This window comes from Carassius auratus, chromosome 10 (assembly GCF_003368295.1).
Source record: "Carassius auratus strain Wakin chromosome 10, ASM336829v1, whole genome shotgun sequence".
In the NCBI taxonomy this organism is placed as follows: Eukaryota; Metazoa; Chordata; class Actinopteri; order Cypriniformes; family Cyprinidae; genus Carassius; species Carassius auratus.
The window spans coordinates 2,606,421-2,621,093 of record NC_039252.1 but is presented as its reverse complement, the minus strand read 5'-3'; the positions used below and the strand labels follow the sequence as shown (position 1 = coordinate 2,621,093).

Genomic DNA, 14,673 nt, shown 5'->3' with positions numbered 1-14,673 from the left:
TGCCCAATGAATGAAACAAATGCGTTCTGCAAGCCACTAAAAGATTAGCCACTTGCTAGCGATAGCCTGTTGCATCACAGTACATGACAGTTCACTTACCACATAGACGGAGTAAGAGATGACTGAGGACGATGGTGTTTTTACTGAGGATTTACTTAATGGTTCATTATGTCCAACAATGTTTCAATTTGTCAGGACATTTTAATAGTCTGAAAGAAAAATACATGCTAAAGTATTAGCTTAGATGTAAGATTTAAAATACAAACATTTCAATAAAATGCATTAAAAACTTCAAACTTTAAACATTTTCACTCTTCTGAACACACAGTCATTATACTTTAAAGGAGCACTTTAGAAAGGCATTAAACACTTGACACAGAAACCTGTTCATCTGAAAATACATGCTAATAAAGTGCACTCATGCTTCATACAGCGTGGTCATGCAGCATTAACTTCAACCGAACAGAAGAGGATGGCGCTAGCAATGCCAAGAAAATGAGCTCTTTTCTCATAAGTTGGAAGAAATAGAAATTGCATTGAATAACAGCATCCGTCACATGCAGAAATGTGAATAACGTACAGTAGAAAAATATACGTTTATCTATCAATTATATCTATTAAAAATGCATTCATGAGTTTTATGATTGAGCCTCATTGTTGGTATATTGTTTCAGCATCAGTCAAGTTCATTTACAGTCAGTACCACATGCATATTTACACTGTAAAAAAATATTATACAATATTTCCAGTTGTTGTTGTCCAGGTGTTATTGAAATAAGGCTAGCAGAAGAATAAGCATAAGCACTACTCCAAACTAAATGTGTGTCTGGGATTTGTAGGTTTTGTTTTTAGCCGAGAATTTTGTGTATATGTATGTGTATACACAGGTTTTTATAAAATAACATGATGGAAGAGCATTAATGTTGTGAACGTTTCCCCCCGGGGGGGTTTCTGTCCTGAATGGCTCTCAGGTGTACAGTAAGCCCATGATTGAAAGCCTTCCTAGTTTTACAGCGTGACCCAGTTCGACTGTAACTGAGTGTGGTGATATCGTGGTACAGCTTATGGCAGCAGCAGTTAGCAGCTTGTTTCATGTGCTAGTTCACATTACAGCCAGAACCTGGTGGATGAGCGTGACAATGTTTGCTCTCTGTCACACCCCCGTCATGCTTAAAGCCAAGGAAACCTGATTAACTTCACTAAAGCAGTAGACATTAGTACTTCATGCCTGTCCCAGTTCCTTAAAGTAGTTTTTTGCAGCTGTTGGCAGGACAGTGGTGTGTGGTTTCAGAAGCTGCCACTGAACCAATATCTAAGGCTTCCTGCAGTCGGCCCAGCATGTGATGCCATTGAGCAATGGCTGACCATAGGACCAGAAAACAGCCAGTTTGTGCTCCCTCTCGCTGTAAAAAAAAAAAAATTATTCAGGACGGATGGTCTGGTCAAGTAGGCCTTATATCCCATAGTATGTCCCATAGCTAACTTTTACATTTACTTTTAGTCATTTAGCACACACTTTTTTTATCCAAAGCAACTAATAATAATGATTGCAAAATGTGTCAAATTTTTTAACTAATTTTATTTAAAAAATAAATTGAGCTTTATTAAATGAACTGTTTTATCAGCTGTTTTTCTTATAGGGCCTGAAATGGGGGGAATCTTGTAAATACCCTGGTACCTTAGCTGTTTAGGCCTGTCTGTCATGGATAAAAAAAAGACTAATACAGCCAGTAGGTGTCAGCAAATCCTTGTTTTAATCACCGATTGATTGAATCATTCAGATCAAAGGATTCATTCAAAACGACTGATTCAATTTATAAAGGAAGCAAGATCTTAATGAATCATTGGATCACTTGATTTGTTCCAAAACAGATTCATTCAGGATTGAAACGATGCAGATTTGCTCTGCACTGTTGAGTTCAATTAATAGCACACTTGCAATTGCTACTGATATTCAGGAAAACACTTCGACCTCGGAGCAATAACATCATCACTCCTGAAAACTCTGCATTAGAGTTGTTGTTTGGTTGTATTGCCGGAAGTTAAAGGGGTTAGAGGAGGAGGGAGAGTTTTCAGGAGTGATGATTTCGAAGGTCGAATGGTGCTCTTCTACCATACATTATCGTCATAATTTTTATCTGCTTAGGAAATCATGACTGTTTATTTTGGGCCTCCATACTTGGTCGTGTTACTACTCATGTAACCGTCTTTAAATAGGAAAACATAGAAGTGTTTGGGGACTTCTAAATGTATCCCTGTTTGGATCCTAAGGAATGAATGGTGCTAAATGCTATTATAGTGGTGACGCACACTACAGCGATTTAAGTGCAAGCACTGAGATGGGAGAGGTACATATCAACTATTCTACATTGAGGGAAGAACATAGTGAAAATGGAAAAACGGTAGCGTTTTCTTTTAAAGTGGAGATTGCTAAACTGCAAGCTTAACTGTGTTTTCAGAAAGCAAGTGCGTTTATCCACAGTGGAGTGAGAGCAGGTTCACATGGTTGCCAGGTTGACAAAGCTACGTCTCTTTATATCAGGCAACCCCAGTTGTGTTCCTTTGCGGCCAGATTAAATGTTGTAGCCTTAATATTATGCTTTATTCATTATTTTTTAGAAACCTTGCACTTTTCTACTCCATTAAAAAAAAAAATCTTGTATTCAAATGAAATGTGGTCCACTGCTGCACACGTGCCACATTATTGATACAGGGCAAGCTGTATCAATACTCGTATCAAACACAGCACTATAAATAAAAACTGTTCAACATAAAGCACAGTTTTCAGTAACAGTTTCACGTTTGCAAGTCACGCAGAGTAGTTGGTAGAGAACTGTAGAGTAGTGTTTTTTTTAGAGCTGAAACAACTCATCGATTTAATTGATTAAAATCGATTATCAAAATAGTTGTCAACTAATTTAGTCATTGATTAGTTGCTAAATAACTTTTATTTGCTTTAAGCGGCTCATTTCGTGCATATTTTAAATCTGCTGTGACCAAAGTGTGACCGTAATGAGCCACCGGAGGTTTTACTCATCCAGTTAATCGATTAATTGATAAAATAATCGACAGATTAATCGATTATCAAAATAATCGTTAGTTGCAGCCCTAGTTTTTTGTGTGAAAGCTGAAAATGCTAATGGAATTATACAAATTAATATATGAATAATTTGAAAATTCTGACTGTCTTCAGAAAAGATTGAATAGCATTTTGTTTTCATCTTCACTCCATGTTATACCCAATAAAGTAGAGTGCTTAACTGCAATGCTGCTTGTCCATGGAGCTTACGGGAAACAGCTCTAATTCTGCTGTTCCATAAGTGCCACCTAGTGACAGAGAGTGGATTTACAGGGAGTTGCATTTGCATTGAAACTGAACAGTTCTTGTCTGGCCTGCTGTAAAAAATTGAAAATGGACAAACAAGCTTATGTGAGTTCCACAATTTAAAACGATTCAAATAAGGTACCTAGAATTATTTATGGAGCACATAAATATATATTACTATTTATTACTCAATTTTCATTTAGATTTAAACCTTTTTTTATTTAAAGTCTGAAATGTGAGCTTTACCATTTTATGAATTTTTTTTTTAAGCTTTATTTGAACATTTCATACATGTTATTGTTGGTGTCAGTCATGTCATTAAAATCTGGTCATGTTATTGTTTTCATGTTTATGCAAACAAAAAGTGTTTTTGGTTTACTGTTTGTTCATTTTAAATTCAAAACTTGGTGAAACAATTTTCATGCCGTTTCATCACTTAAGAACGCATGTTGAGAAACGGCCATTGAATGCTGTTTAAATAAAGCATCCAGAGATGCACCTCATGATTTCGAATGTCCAGGCTGTGCAGAGCTGGAATCTGGTCGAAGGGTTTTCTGTATGTTGTGTGATGAGCAAAGCTATCCACGTTTCACAACACTCCTGCTCTCATTGTTTACCAGTTATTTGTGTTTTGTGTGTTTGCTGGAAAGGTTAGTTCTTTGTTTCTGATAGCTGGTTTAGTTCCTGTGCCGAGCGCTGGTTAGTTGAGTGCGTGTTTGGAGTCTTTCTTTAGCGTCTGAGTGTCCGGCCCCTCCAGCAGAGATGTGGTCATTGTGTTAAGGGTAACCCGAGTGCTGAGAGCGCGGTGGCCCATGAGAAAGGGTGTGCACAGCTACAGGCCTGCAGTCTAGGCTTACGTGCAGGGCTGAAATGGATTCCCAGCCGCTGGCTCTTCCACATCCCACCTGCTTGGCCCACAATGACTCTTTGTTCCTGCCCCATGGCTCTGTGGGATAGCTGTTATCCGAGAGGCAGGGGTTGGCCACCACCGACTTTCTCATTCAAAGTAAAGATGGTGAATTCCTGCTCTCCGGTTTCGTTGTGGCTGGCTCGGGCTCGTGAGAGCTGCTTTCTCCTAGTGTGGGAGTCGAGCTGTTCTGTTGTTTACTTGCATGCTTACAGTGTTGCTGTTTGATTCGCGTTAAAGCCGTACTGTTCTCATCCTGAGCACGGAGTGTGAGAGTATTTGTCAATGCAAAAAATCTAGAGATTGACCAAAATTGGATTTTGCCGATAGTGATAGCTAGGTTGGACCACACTGACCGATGCCGATTAATTAACCGATAGTTTTAAAAATGGATACTGAACAAAAACCTATTTTAATTAATTATAATTCATATTTTAAATATGGATTTTTGCAGATAACCGATAGTTCCAGCAATCAACTATTGGTGCCGATTAATCTGCAAACCGATACATCGTTTAACCTCTAAAATTGTCTGTACACAGGAAAACCTGACACTGCCTGCAGTTTGATAATGTAACCTCAAACAAAAGCTGCAATCTCCAATCTTTTTTATTAACCCACTGTATTATGTTTTATTTAACCTGAAATTTTTATGGCTGCGGTAAAATAAGGTATGCATTTCTGTGATTTTAATATTTGCTGACATTTATTTAAAAGTTAGTTTATTTTATGCTTGGAAAAACATCTTTTTAATAACTGTATTAGTGTTGATGACACTGGCCTTGTTTTGAATACACTGCCTTTGTTAATTGTGCATTGATTTGGCTGTTTAATCGCTATATTTAAAACTTTTCATTATAATATCAAGTGTGGTTTATTCACAGTGACTACTTACATTTTATCAGTGTAAATTTAATCGGCTCACTTGGTTGATTTGTTACAGATGTGTGTGTGTGGGTTTACATCTGTAACTTTTTTCTTTTTGTTGGGTCTGGATACAAAAACCCTTAAAACATAAGGCAACCCCATAAAAATAAAAACACTCACAAAAGCATCTCTACCCTGTTCTTGCAAAGTACCATAATTATCTTTAACACACCGCTATTATTGTCCCGTTGGCTTGACCTTCCGTTTTGAAACCATGGTTGGCTGTATTTTTAATACGCATGTCAACTTAAAACAGCCTGTGCCTCTTCCTACAAGACCTGCTGCCCAGTCCAATAAACAGAAGCAGGTGGAGCCATCTCTCTTCTTTTTTCATGATTGACACAACTATAATCAATACAGCTAAGCTTACCGTCAAACTGTGTAGAAAACATGGTAATGTTGCTGTTTTTGTAGTTTTAGTATCATGCTTGAATATTTTTTTTAGTTAATGTCAGTTCATTGGATAATCCCCACAGTTTTTGAAGTGTTAGCAGTTTCTTGGTCAGCAGATAACGGTTCTGTAAAATAGTTGCTGTTTTTGCAGTTGCTAAGACGTCACTGCACTTCCTCATTTGGTTTGACTGCGGTAGCACAGGAAGTCTGGCTTTCCTGTCCTAGGGTTGTTATTGTTATACAGCGCTCACTGCTGCTCACTGAGGAAGCTGAAAGAGCCGATGGGACACCAGTGATCCTGCTGCTCGGTAAAGATGGAGACCCACAGCGGCCCACCTCTCGCTCCTCATCCTGCTGCCACATGTGGATACACCGCGCCAAATGGGTGCTTAGTCTCTCTCTCTCTCTCTCTCTCTCTCTCTCTCTCTCTCTCTCTTTGCATGTCTTTCTCAGCCCTGTTTTTGTTCTGTCTCTCTCTATCTCTGTCTCTGTTGGGTGGTTCAGGGGCTTTTCCACCATTCACTTTAATGATGCTTAATGAGACCCTCGGTTGTGATTTTGATCTTATGTGAATTGGTACATGACGGGCAAGTTCTTTCAGAAAGATCACGCAGTTCTTACTGTGCAGTATTTCCTCCGTTCACTGCAGAAAAACTCTCCTAAGAGTAACTTATTCATGGATGAGACCGCTTTGCATTTGATAGATTGCTTGTGTTGTTTCTCGTTCGTAAGTCACTTTGGATGAAAGTGGCTGTTAAATCAGTGAGTTCACTGCTGAGGATAGGGCTGTTAGTTTGCCTTAATTTCATTTTAACTAGTAATTAATGTAATACATTTCAATTAATACAATTTTTTTGACACATTTTTTTGACACAGAATCTGCACAGTGTTCAATGGATGAACTTTGGAATTTTTTATTTTCAGCATTCTGCGTCAGCTAAGTGTAATGTTTGGGACTTCTGTGTTTACAGTGCCAAGTCACAGGACCCTGTCTAAACAGCTTAATTATTGAACAAAGACCTTAAACTAATAATGTCTAAAGTAGGGATGTAATGAGTAACTGTGAGCCGATTGAAAATCAGTTCAAATATGTGATTATTCAAAGCAGTTGAGCTGCTTAAATTGTCTGAGGGGAACTTGCTGTGTTTAGATGGAATTTTTTAATTTCATTTTGCCTCTGTATAATACACATTAAAGTTCATAAATGCAGCACTGCTTTGTTTACAGCGGTAACCAAGGAAAAATCTGTCAAAATCCTTCGCCCACTATTACACCTCTGTGCAGATTGTAGGAAAATATCTGTGTGAATACAGCACAAGTAAGTTGGCAGACACACACATGCTTATTAACTTTCTTCTGGTTGCAGTCGAGACATGGAGAGCAAGGAGACTCTGCGAGGGCTGCAGAAGATGGAGGACCGGCCAGAGGAGCGTTTGATCCGAGAGAAGCTCAAGGCCACCTGTATGCCCACCTGGAAGAGCGAGTGGCTGGAGAGACGGAGCAGGAGAGGCCCGATGGTACGGGACATTACTTCATGACTCCGTCCTTTTTCTGTTCATCTCAAGGTTTAGTTTTTCTCAGAAACACTGTGACAACTGTGTGTCAAACAGTCAAGAAAGTTATAATAGTTAGAGAGTATATGGTGTTTCATTTGTTAACATTAGATAACTATATTAACTTGTACTCTACCGCTGCAGTATTTTTTTATCTTAATGTTATTTCGACATTTACTAATAGTTTTTAAATTGAAAGTAAAGTCTGTGTATGTCTGTTAACATGAACATGCAATTAAAATTGAATTGTATAAACTTACATTAACACTGAAAAATAATTTTATTACATTTTATTATATTTGTTAGTTTGTGTTTAGCTAATGCTTATTATAAAGGTAGTTAAAAAAAAAAAGTTCTCTCCTCAAATATTCAGATTTTAGGGATGCCATGGAACATTTTTTTTTTAAAGTAAATTTTATAATTAAAGTTTTATTGTATTATTTTAACTAATTAAATAGCTTCAGTTACCAGTGTAATTGAAACTGTGGTGTCAGGTTATTTCCCCCCCCCCCCCCCATTTTTCTCTAATCCGAACCGTCATGATTCTCTTCCATCTTGTTCAAATGGCATTACTGATTTTATACAATACTGCGGTTAACAATTAAATCAATGACTTAATTAATTAGTTAACAACTGCTAATGATTAAATCAGTTAATCACAAGTCCTGTTACCAAAAATAGTAGAAAAATGTTTGGACTAAGAAACAGGAAGTGAGAAGTTGTGAAGTGGAACGGCTCCTCCTGAGATCAGCATGACTTCCTTACATAACCATCAGAACAATCGACCGTTGACAGACTTTCACACTGTCTGCCTTAACGCTCCACTGCAGTTAGACTGGGATGGTTTCTCACTGGAAATAATCATTTATAGTAATGCAAAACATTAATAAGAAGGCTTTGGCATCTGTCTGTTAACAGAGCTGTTATTGATCAGTGTCCAAATCAGTGTCCCGTTATGACACTTAACGACAAGACAAAATAAAAAGGCAAATAAAGACACCGAAAGCAAGATGGAAATGGTTTGGCTTTTATTTTTATGGGATTTTTCTCAGTGTTTTCTTGTGTTATTGTATCTCAGGTAGTGAAGCCCATTCCTCTGAGAGCAGACGGCACTGAGGCGGGAAGCAACAGTCACAGCTCATCTTCCTCTCAGAGCAGAGGTCAGCGCAGCCCTTCGCCTGGACCTTCCTCCTCCTCCTCCTCCTCCTCCACTAAGACCGCTGGGAAGCCTGATTCTCCTGGTCTGCGCAGGCGGAGAGCCTCTCCGGTGCCTGTGAGTCTTGAGATGTCTTCAATTCACATTTCATCTAGTTTGAATTTGAATTGACTTTTTTTGTAAGGATGCATGTTTTGAAAATATCATGTGACCGGGATTCCACAGGTTTGGTTCAGCATCTCTACAAAAGACAATTGACTCAACCAGCAAGATTCAGTTCAAGTTTCAAGTTCGGTGGTCTTAAAAGTCTCAAAATCTGTTTTGCTATGGAGCTGATGTGTATTTGAATGTGTGTTTACAGAGCGGGAGGGTGACGCCCCCTCGGAGAGCTCCTTCGCCTGATGGCTTTTCCCCATATAGTCCAGAGGAGACCAACCGCAGGGTCAACAAGGTCATGAGAGCCCGCCTCTACCTGCTGCAGCAGATCGGACCGAACTCCTTCTTGATTGGCGGAGACAGTCCGGACAACAAATTCCGGGTGTTCATTGGTCCACAGGTACGCTAAAACAGCTCCCTGACATGACTTTTGGCAAATAAAGCTGAAATTACTTTATACTGTTAGAAGACACTCGTACAAAAAATATTTAAACGTTTCTGTTCCTGCGTTTCTCTGTATTATTATCGTTCTGAAACTGGTTTGCCTAGGAAAAATACCAGCTATTTTTTTAAGTTTTCCTTACCTATAATATAAAGTAGTATAAAAAAAACCCCACTTTAAACCACATAAACATTTGCACAATTGCATTACACCAAATACACAAAATAGGGTTCCTTTTAGGAATGTCATATGACCCCTTTAATAATAATAATATGTTTCATTTATATAGCGGCTTTCCCGAGCTCAAGGACGCTGAACATGGTACACCAAAGTAACAAATATTGATAACAAGGCAATATTTCATTGGACATTTGCCCAATTCAGTTGCAAATAATGCAGTTGCATATAACACAGATTATGTAGTAAAGACACAAAAAATTGGAAGCAAAATGGACAAAAACACATGTAAATTAGTGATCGTGTTGATTTAAATAAGTTTTAAGTTTTGACTTGAATTCACTAAAAGAGGTAATAAATTACAGAAACCCTGTATGTATTCTAGTGTTTTAATACATACAGAATAAAAAAAAATGAGGCTCCTTATTCCTTTAAAACAAACAGTATTTGTGAAGAAAAAATGGTATTTGTAAAAAAAAATGTAAATACAACTTCTCTGTTTCCTGTTTGCATGACTAATATATTACAGTATTTATTCTTTGTCATAATTGTCACTACTATAATTAGTATTTATTCATCATAATATGGTGTCTGTTATGTTGAGCAGACGTGTAGCTGTGGCCGAGGGACGTTCTGCATCCACGTGCTCTTCGTCATGCTCCGAGTGTTTCAGCTGGAGCCGTCAGACCCTCTTCTGTGGAGGAAGACCCTGAAGAACTTTGAGGTGAGGAGACACATCACGACGAGCTCTGTGCCGTCGCTCAAGCTCAGCACACACTGATGGTCTGATCTCTGTCAGGTGGAGAGCTTATTTCAGAAGTACCACAGTCGCCGCAGCTCGCGCATCAAAGCCCCCTCACGCAGCACCATCCAGAAGTTTGTGTCCCGCATGTCCAACTCTCACACCACATGTACCTCCAGCGCCTCTCCATCCAGCAACGAAAGCAGGTCTGTGCCGCTCCAGAGCCCTCTTATTTGGTTGAACTATGCCATTTGCAAAAGTCCAAGAAAAAAAAATGGATTCCTCATGAATAGATTCCTTGTGTCTTTGTAACTTTTTTTTAAAAGCTGTGCATGTGTGTCTACTCCTGTGAGCAGCATGAAGGATGAGGAGGAGCAGATGTGCCCCATCTGTCTGTTGGACATGCTAGATGAAGAAAGCCTGACGGTGTGTGAAGAAGGCTGCAGAAACAAACTCCACCATCACTGCATGTCTATTTGTAAGTAGCAGGAAAAATATCAGTGCTCATATTTCAGATTATCCCACATCACCTGGTGTTAAATGTTGATTCATCACAGGAACTAGCATTGACTGTCCACCTCACGCCAGTTTAAAAACACTGAAAAACAGCACAACACAAAGATGCAGGTTTATACAGCCCTATAAATAAAGAAAAATGCTAAAGATGGAATACAAACATTGGTCCTTTGTGAATATACCCTGTACACAATGTACATCTGTGAAACAAATATGACTGACTTCTGAGAAAACTAGTCTCACCTAAATAGAGCTTAATGCAATAAATAGGCTAAATATTGCAGAAAACTCTCATAATCCCCACAAAAGTCTGATTACATGTAATAACTGGAGCACTGCACACAGAAGATGATTTGAAGTGACTAGTTGTTTGTTGAATGCTCATCCCTGACCCATTTCTAGCCCTATATCCCCTGACAGTTGTGTGAGCATCTCTTGTGTCCTGTTCGTTTTTTAGGGGCCGAGGAGTGCCGGAGAAATCACGACCCATTAATCTGCCCTCTGTGTAGAGCCAAGTGGAAGTCTCATGATTTCTACAGGTACATCTAACAGACTCATGCAAATGAGGACAACAGAAGGAATCAAAACCAACAAAAAATCAGTAATATGTCTAATAATATGTGACAAGTCTCAGTTTAGCCTAACACAGTACAAATAGCAAGGGTTTATTTATAATAAATAAAAAGAAAGCAAGTAGATCGAATAGAAAGGAACAGGGAACGCAAGTCTACGAAATGAAACCAGTCAAAGAATAGAGAGTGCTAGTGTTCGAGGGTCAAGTGTTGTTGTTTATCAAAAAAGGAAACAAGTAGCTAGAATTAGAATAGAGAGTGCTAGAAAACGTAAGAGAAAAAATTCAAGTTCGTGTAAAAATAATTGTACTTTCTGAAGCTGAAAGCAACAGTTACAGATGTTTTATGAGCATTAGGAAAGAGTACCTCATAAATATCTGCGTATTTAAGGAGGTGTGCAGTTGACTAGCGGACCCATAAGAAAAGAGGCTTGCATAACCCAAGCAGGCCTGATGCTAATTGGACACAACAAGCCCAAACACAGATAGAGTTTAAGAAAGCCCGAGCTGTCAGAGCGGCAGACAGCGCTAACTAATGAAGCTGGCAAAACCAGTGCTGATGCTTCATTCAGAGTTCCTCTGAGAGGAGGTCATGTAGAGGTCATCACCGAGTCTGGTGTCGACTCCTCTCCGGTGGTTAGGTGAGCGAGACAGCCCGGCACCAGCCATGTTTGTGTGGCTCACCGGGATTGACATGCTAGCGGCTAGTCAAAGTTTGGTGTTTTCCAACTTCCAGAGAATCGCCCCACACACAGAGACGCATGAAACCCAATCCTGATGTTTCTTCTTTTAGGAAACCACAATTATTCTAATTTCATGAAGTAATTCCCCTTCATTTGTCATGATGCTATGCTACACACCATGGTCTTGCCATCTCAGGTTTCAAGAACACAGACCACGGGTTTGGTTTGTTGCCTTAGTGGTGTTCCTGGAGTATTATTCAGTTTTTTATAGATGTATATTTTATACTTTAGTGAATAGAAAGCTCAATAGAAAACAAGTACAGTAGTGTATTGTAGATGTTGCTTGGACACATAATCTGATAGCTGTGTCTCTGTGTAGTTATGAAGCACCATCTACAGTGGAAAGCACCACAAACCAGTCCCAGAGTCAAACAGCTGCTGCTTCTTCAGCGTCTTCATCTCTTCACACCGAGAGCTCGAGAACGGGGCAGGACGGTGACTTCTCTCTCCCACAGTATGGAGTACAGCACATCCCTCAGACATACACAGAGCTCGCCGAACCCTGGATCAAGGTGCGCTCAACCTCTAAACTATACGTGCTTCAGACAAAAATGCATTAACATGACCATTCATGAACAAAAAAAAGACACTTAGGACATTGTATAACACTTGTGTGAAGGTGATCGCCCTCTTAAACTAGATAGGCCTGAAGGTCTTTTGGTTCTTGGTGATTTCTGGATAATTTTGTACCTTGGATTTTAGCAGGGCGATCACTCCCTGTGCAACTATTTCAAACTCTCTTCATTTGGATAAAATTGCTCTGATTGTGGTTTGTTGGAGCCAGAGAGCCCTTAGAAATGTCTTTGCAGCCTTCTCCAGACTGATAACTCCTCAATTTCTATTACAAAGCCATCAGAAGACCTTCTCTTTCTTCCTTTTTGCTAAAGGATAGTCTGGGCAAAAATGATAATGTTGTTTGTATTTAAACATGCATGACTTCTCTTTCTTCTATGGAACATAAAAGAAGGTATTTTGAAGAATATGAGTAACTAGTTTCATTTTCCATTGACTTCCAGTGTATGAGCATACACAGTAATGTCAGTGGGAACTGAAACGGTTTGGTTACCAACATTCTTCAAATATCTTTTGTGCTCCACAGTCAGTCAGTCCTACAGGTTACAGAAAACACTATGGTGATTAAATTATTTCATTTTGGATGGATTTTCCCTTTAAAAACAGGCAGAACAGGATTGATTTAATAAAATTGGCCATAAAAATAATTGCCGGCGATCAGTATTGGCAAAACTCACTACTTAAAGATCATCTCACATAAACTGACATGCTTGACTTGTGTTTTCATCTAAATTATCATTGCTCTAATGCAAAAAAAGAAGAAGAAAAAATGCAGGTGTAATTATGCATTATTATGGTGTCTTTCTCTTTTTTTGATCTGTTCTTAATGGTCATGAAAATGTCACACTGCAAGAGAACGTTTTACTCGTACTGTCGACGTGAACGTGGTTTTGTGTGTTCGTGCTCTCCCTCAGGTGTTTGGTTTGGAGTTGGTCGGCTGTCTCTTTTCCCGAAACTGGAACATCAGAGAAATGGCTCTTCGGCGGCTGTCACATGACGTGAGCGGCGCCCTCCTCTTGGCCAACGGCGAGCATTCATTGGCCGGGGCGGGTGCAGGGGCGGGGCTTGGGACAGCTGCAGGGGAGGTGTCCAGAGACGTGGTGGTGGAGTCCTGCTGTAGCGTGCTCTCCATGGTCTGCGCTGACCCCGTCTACAAAGTCTATGTGGCAGCACTGGTGAGATGCTACACCTCTGTATTCTTCACACCACCCTTTCCTCTGCTAAAGTGTCTTAATTCACCCTTCTGCAAATGAAGGCCTTAAAAAGACTTCAGTCAGAGCAGGAAGTCATGGCATTTTAATGTTGCATGAAGTGAAACATTTATCTCCCCCTCAGTATTGTTGATTTCCAGTACAAATAACTTTCTTTATTCACTCTTAAAAAGCTCTTTAAAAAGTCTGTTACCTTCATCAAGCCTGCAAGAATCTGCAAGAATCCCTGAAAGGAAAATTGAGGATACTTATAAACAGTGTCAAAGACAGTAATGCTGTCAGTAGTACAGTAGCGCATTGCCTGTTAGACATGAGAGTGAATCAGGCTGCACTGGTTTCCTGTGCTACTTCTATGGTTACATGCATAGCGTGCATGCTTTCTGAGTTGTTTAAGCACTCAAGTGAAGCAGAAGTCTTTATTATTGAAATGCTCCAGTCTTTATTATCCCCAAGTGTCGTGCATGCTGACTGTTGGAGCGCTGTCACATGCGTTCTTCCTTGACCAGTGTTTCACATGTCTGACCGCTGCTGATCATGTGAACACTTCAGTCACATGAGACCTTACAGCGTGATGCTTCTGTTGTGATCAGAGAGAGATTGCACAATACTGCACCAACTCTTCACCAAGAGCTCCTACGGTCATCAGCACAGGTTTGAGTAGATGGGTTTTGGGTCAAAACATTGTCTTGCGGCAAAAGCACTGTCATTTTGAGTAGTATTTCAAGCAATATTGAGTAAATCATAAAACTGAAATGCTTCTGATTACACATCAGAGATCAATAGACGTGTCTGAGATTGTCTACAATGCTCAACTCTTCAAAATCATGTCAATAGAAACCATAGATGCTCTTCACTTGTATCAGAAATGCTCACGATCACTCGTGAGATGGAAAAATTACTGTATTTAGAAAGCTAAACTAAACTTAAAACTTTATCATTCACACTGTTCAGCCAATACAAAAATGAAACAAATCGGGCCCTTAATACTTTATTATTAACTTGTGCCAAAATGTTTTGGTTCTGGCTGATATCAGTGTATTTCTGCTAGATATAAAGCAGTCTAGATAAGATTTCTCCCTTCGGTCAGCTTTGATCAGAGGTTATCAGAGCCGTACTGAGCTCTAAAGTGCACTGAACCACGCTGGCTCGTTTTAAAGTTCACTTCAAACCAGGAAGTCTGGAAACAGCGGGGATCCTCAGACTGAAGCTGGAAAACAAAGCTTTCTCTTTTTCTTTGTCTCTTAACCTATTTCTCTCCCTTTAACAAAACAACAAAAACAA

At 39.4% G+C, this 14,673-nt stretch overlaps 1 protein-coding gene across 3 annotated transcripts in view; it reads left to right on the top strand.

The window, feature by feature from the left end:
- map3k1 (mitogen-activated protein kinase kinase kinase 1, E3 ubiquitin protein ligase) overlaps positions 1–14,673 on the top strand; it is a 42,154-nt gene that overhangs the window by 16,002 nt on the left and 11,479 nt on the right. For 2 of the 3 annotated variants that reach the window (XM_026273163.1, XM_026273161.1), the window contains exons 2-10: positions 6,919–7,069; positions 8,184–8,378; positions 8,623–8,817; positions 9,644–9,760; positions 9,836–9,984; positions 10,135–10,256; positions 10,752–10,833; positions 11,928–12,120; positions 13,096–13,356. In XM_026273163.1, coding sequence (XP_026128948.1) covers positions 6,919–7,069; positions 8,184–8,378; positions 8,623–8,817; positions 9,644–9,760; positions 9,836–9,984; positions 10,135–10,256; positions 10,752–10,833; positions 11,928–12,120; positions 13,096–13,356 — 1,465 coding nt within the window. Of the gene's footprint in view, positions 1–5,782; positions 5,938–6,918; positions 7,070–8,183; positions 8,379–8,622; positions 8,818–9,643; positions 9,761–9,835; positions 9,985–10,134; positions 10,257–10,751; positions 10,834–11,927; positions 12,121–13,095; positions 13,357–14,673 lie in introns of those variants that run through there. The other variant, XM_026273164.1, reaches the window with a different exon arrangement.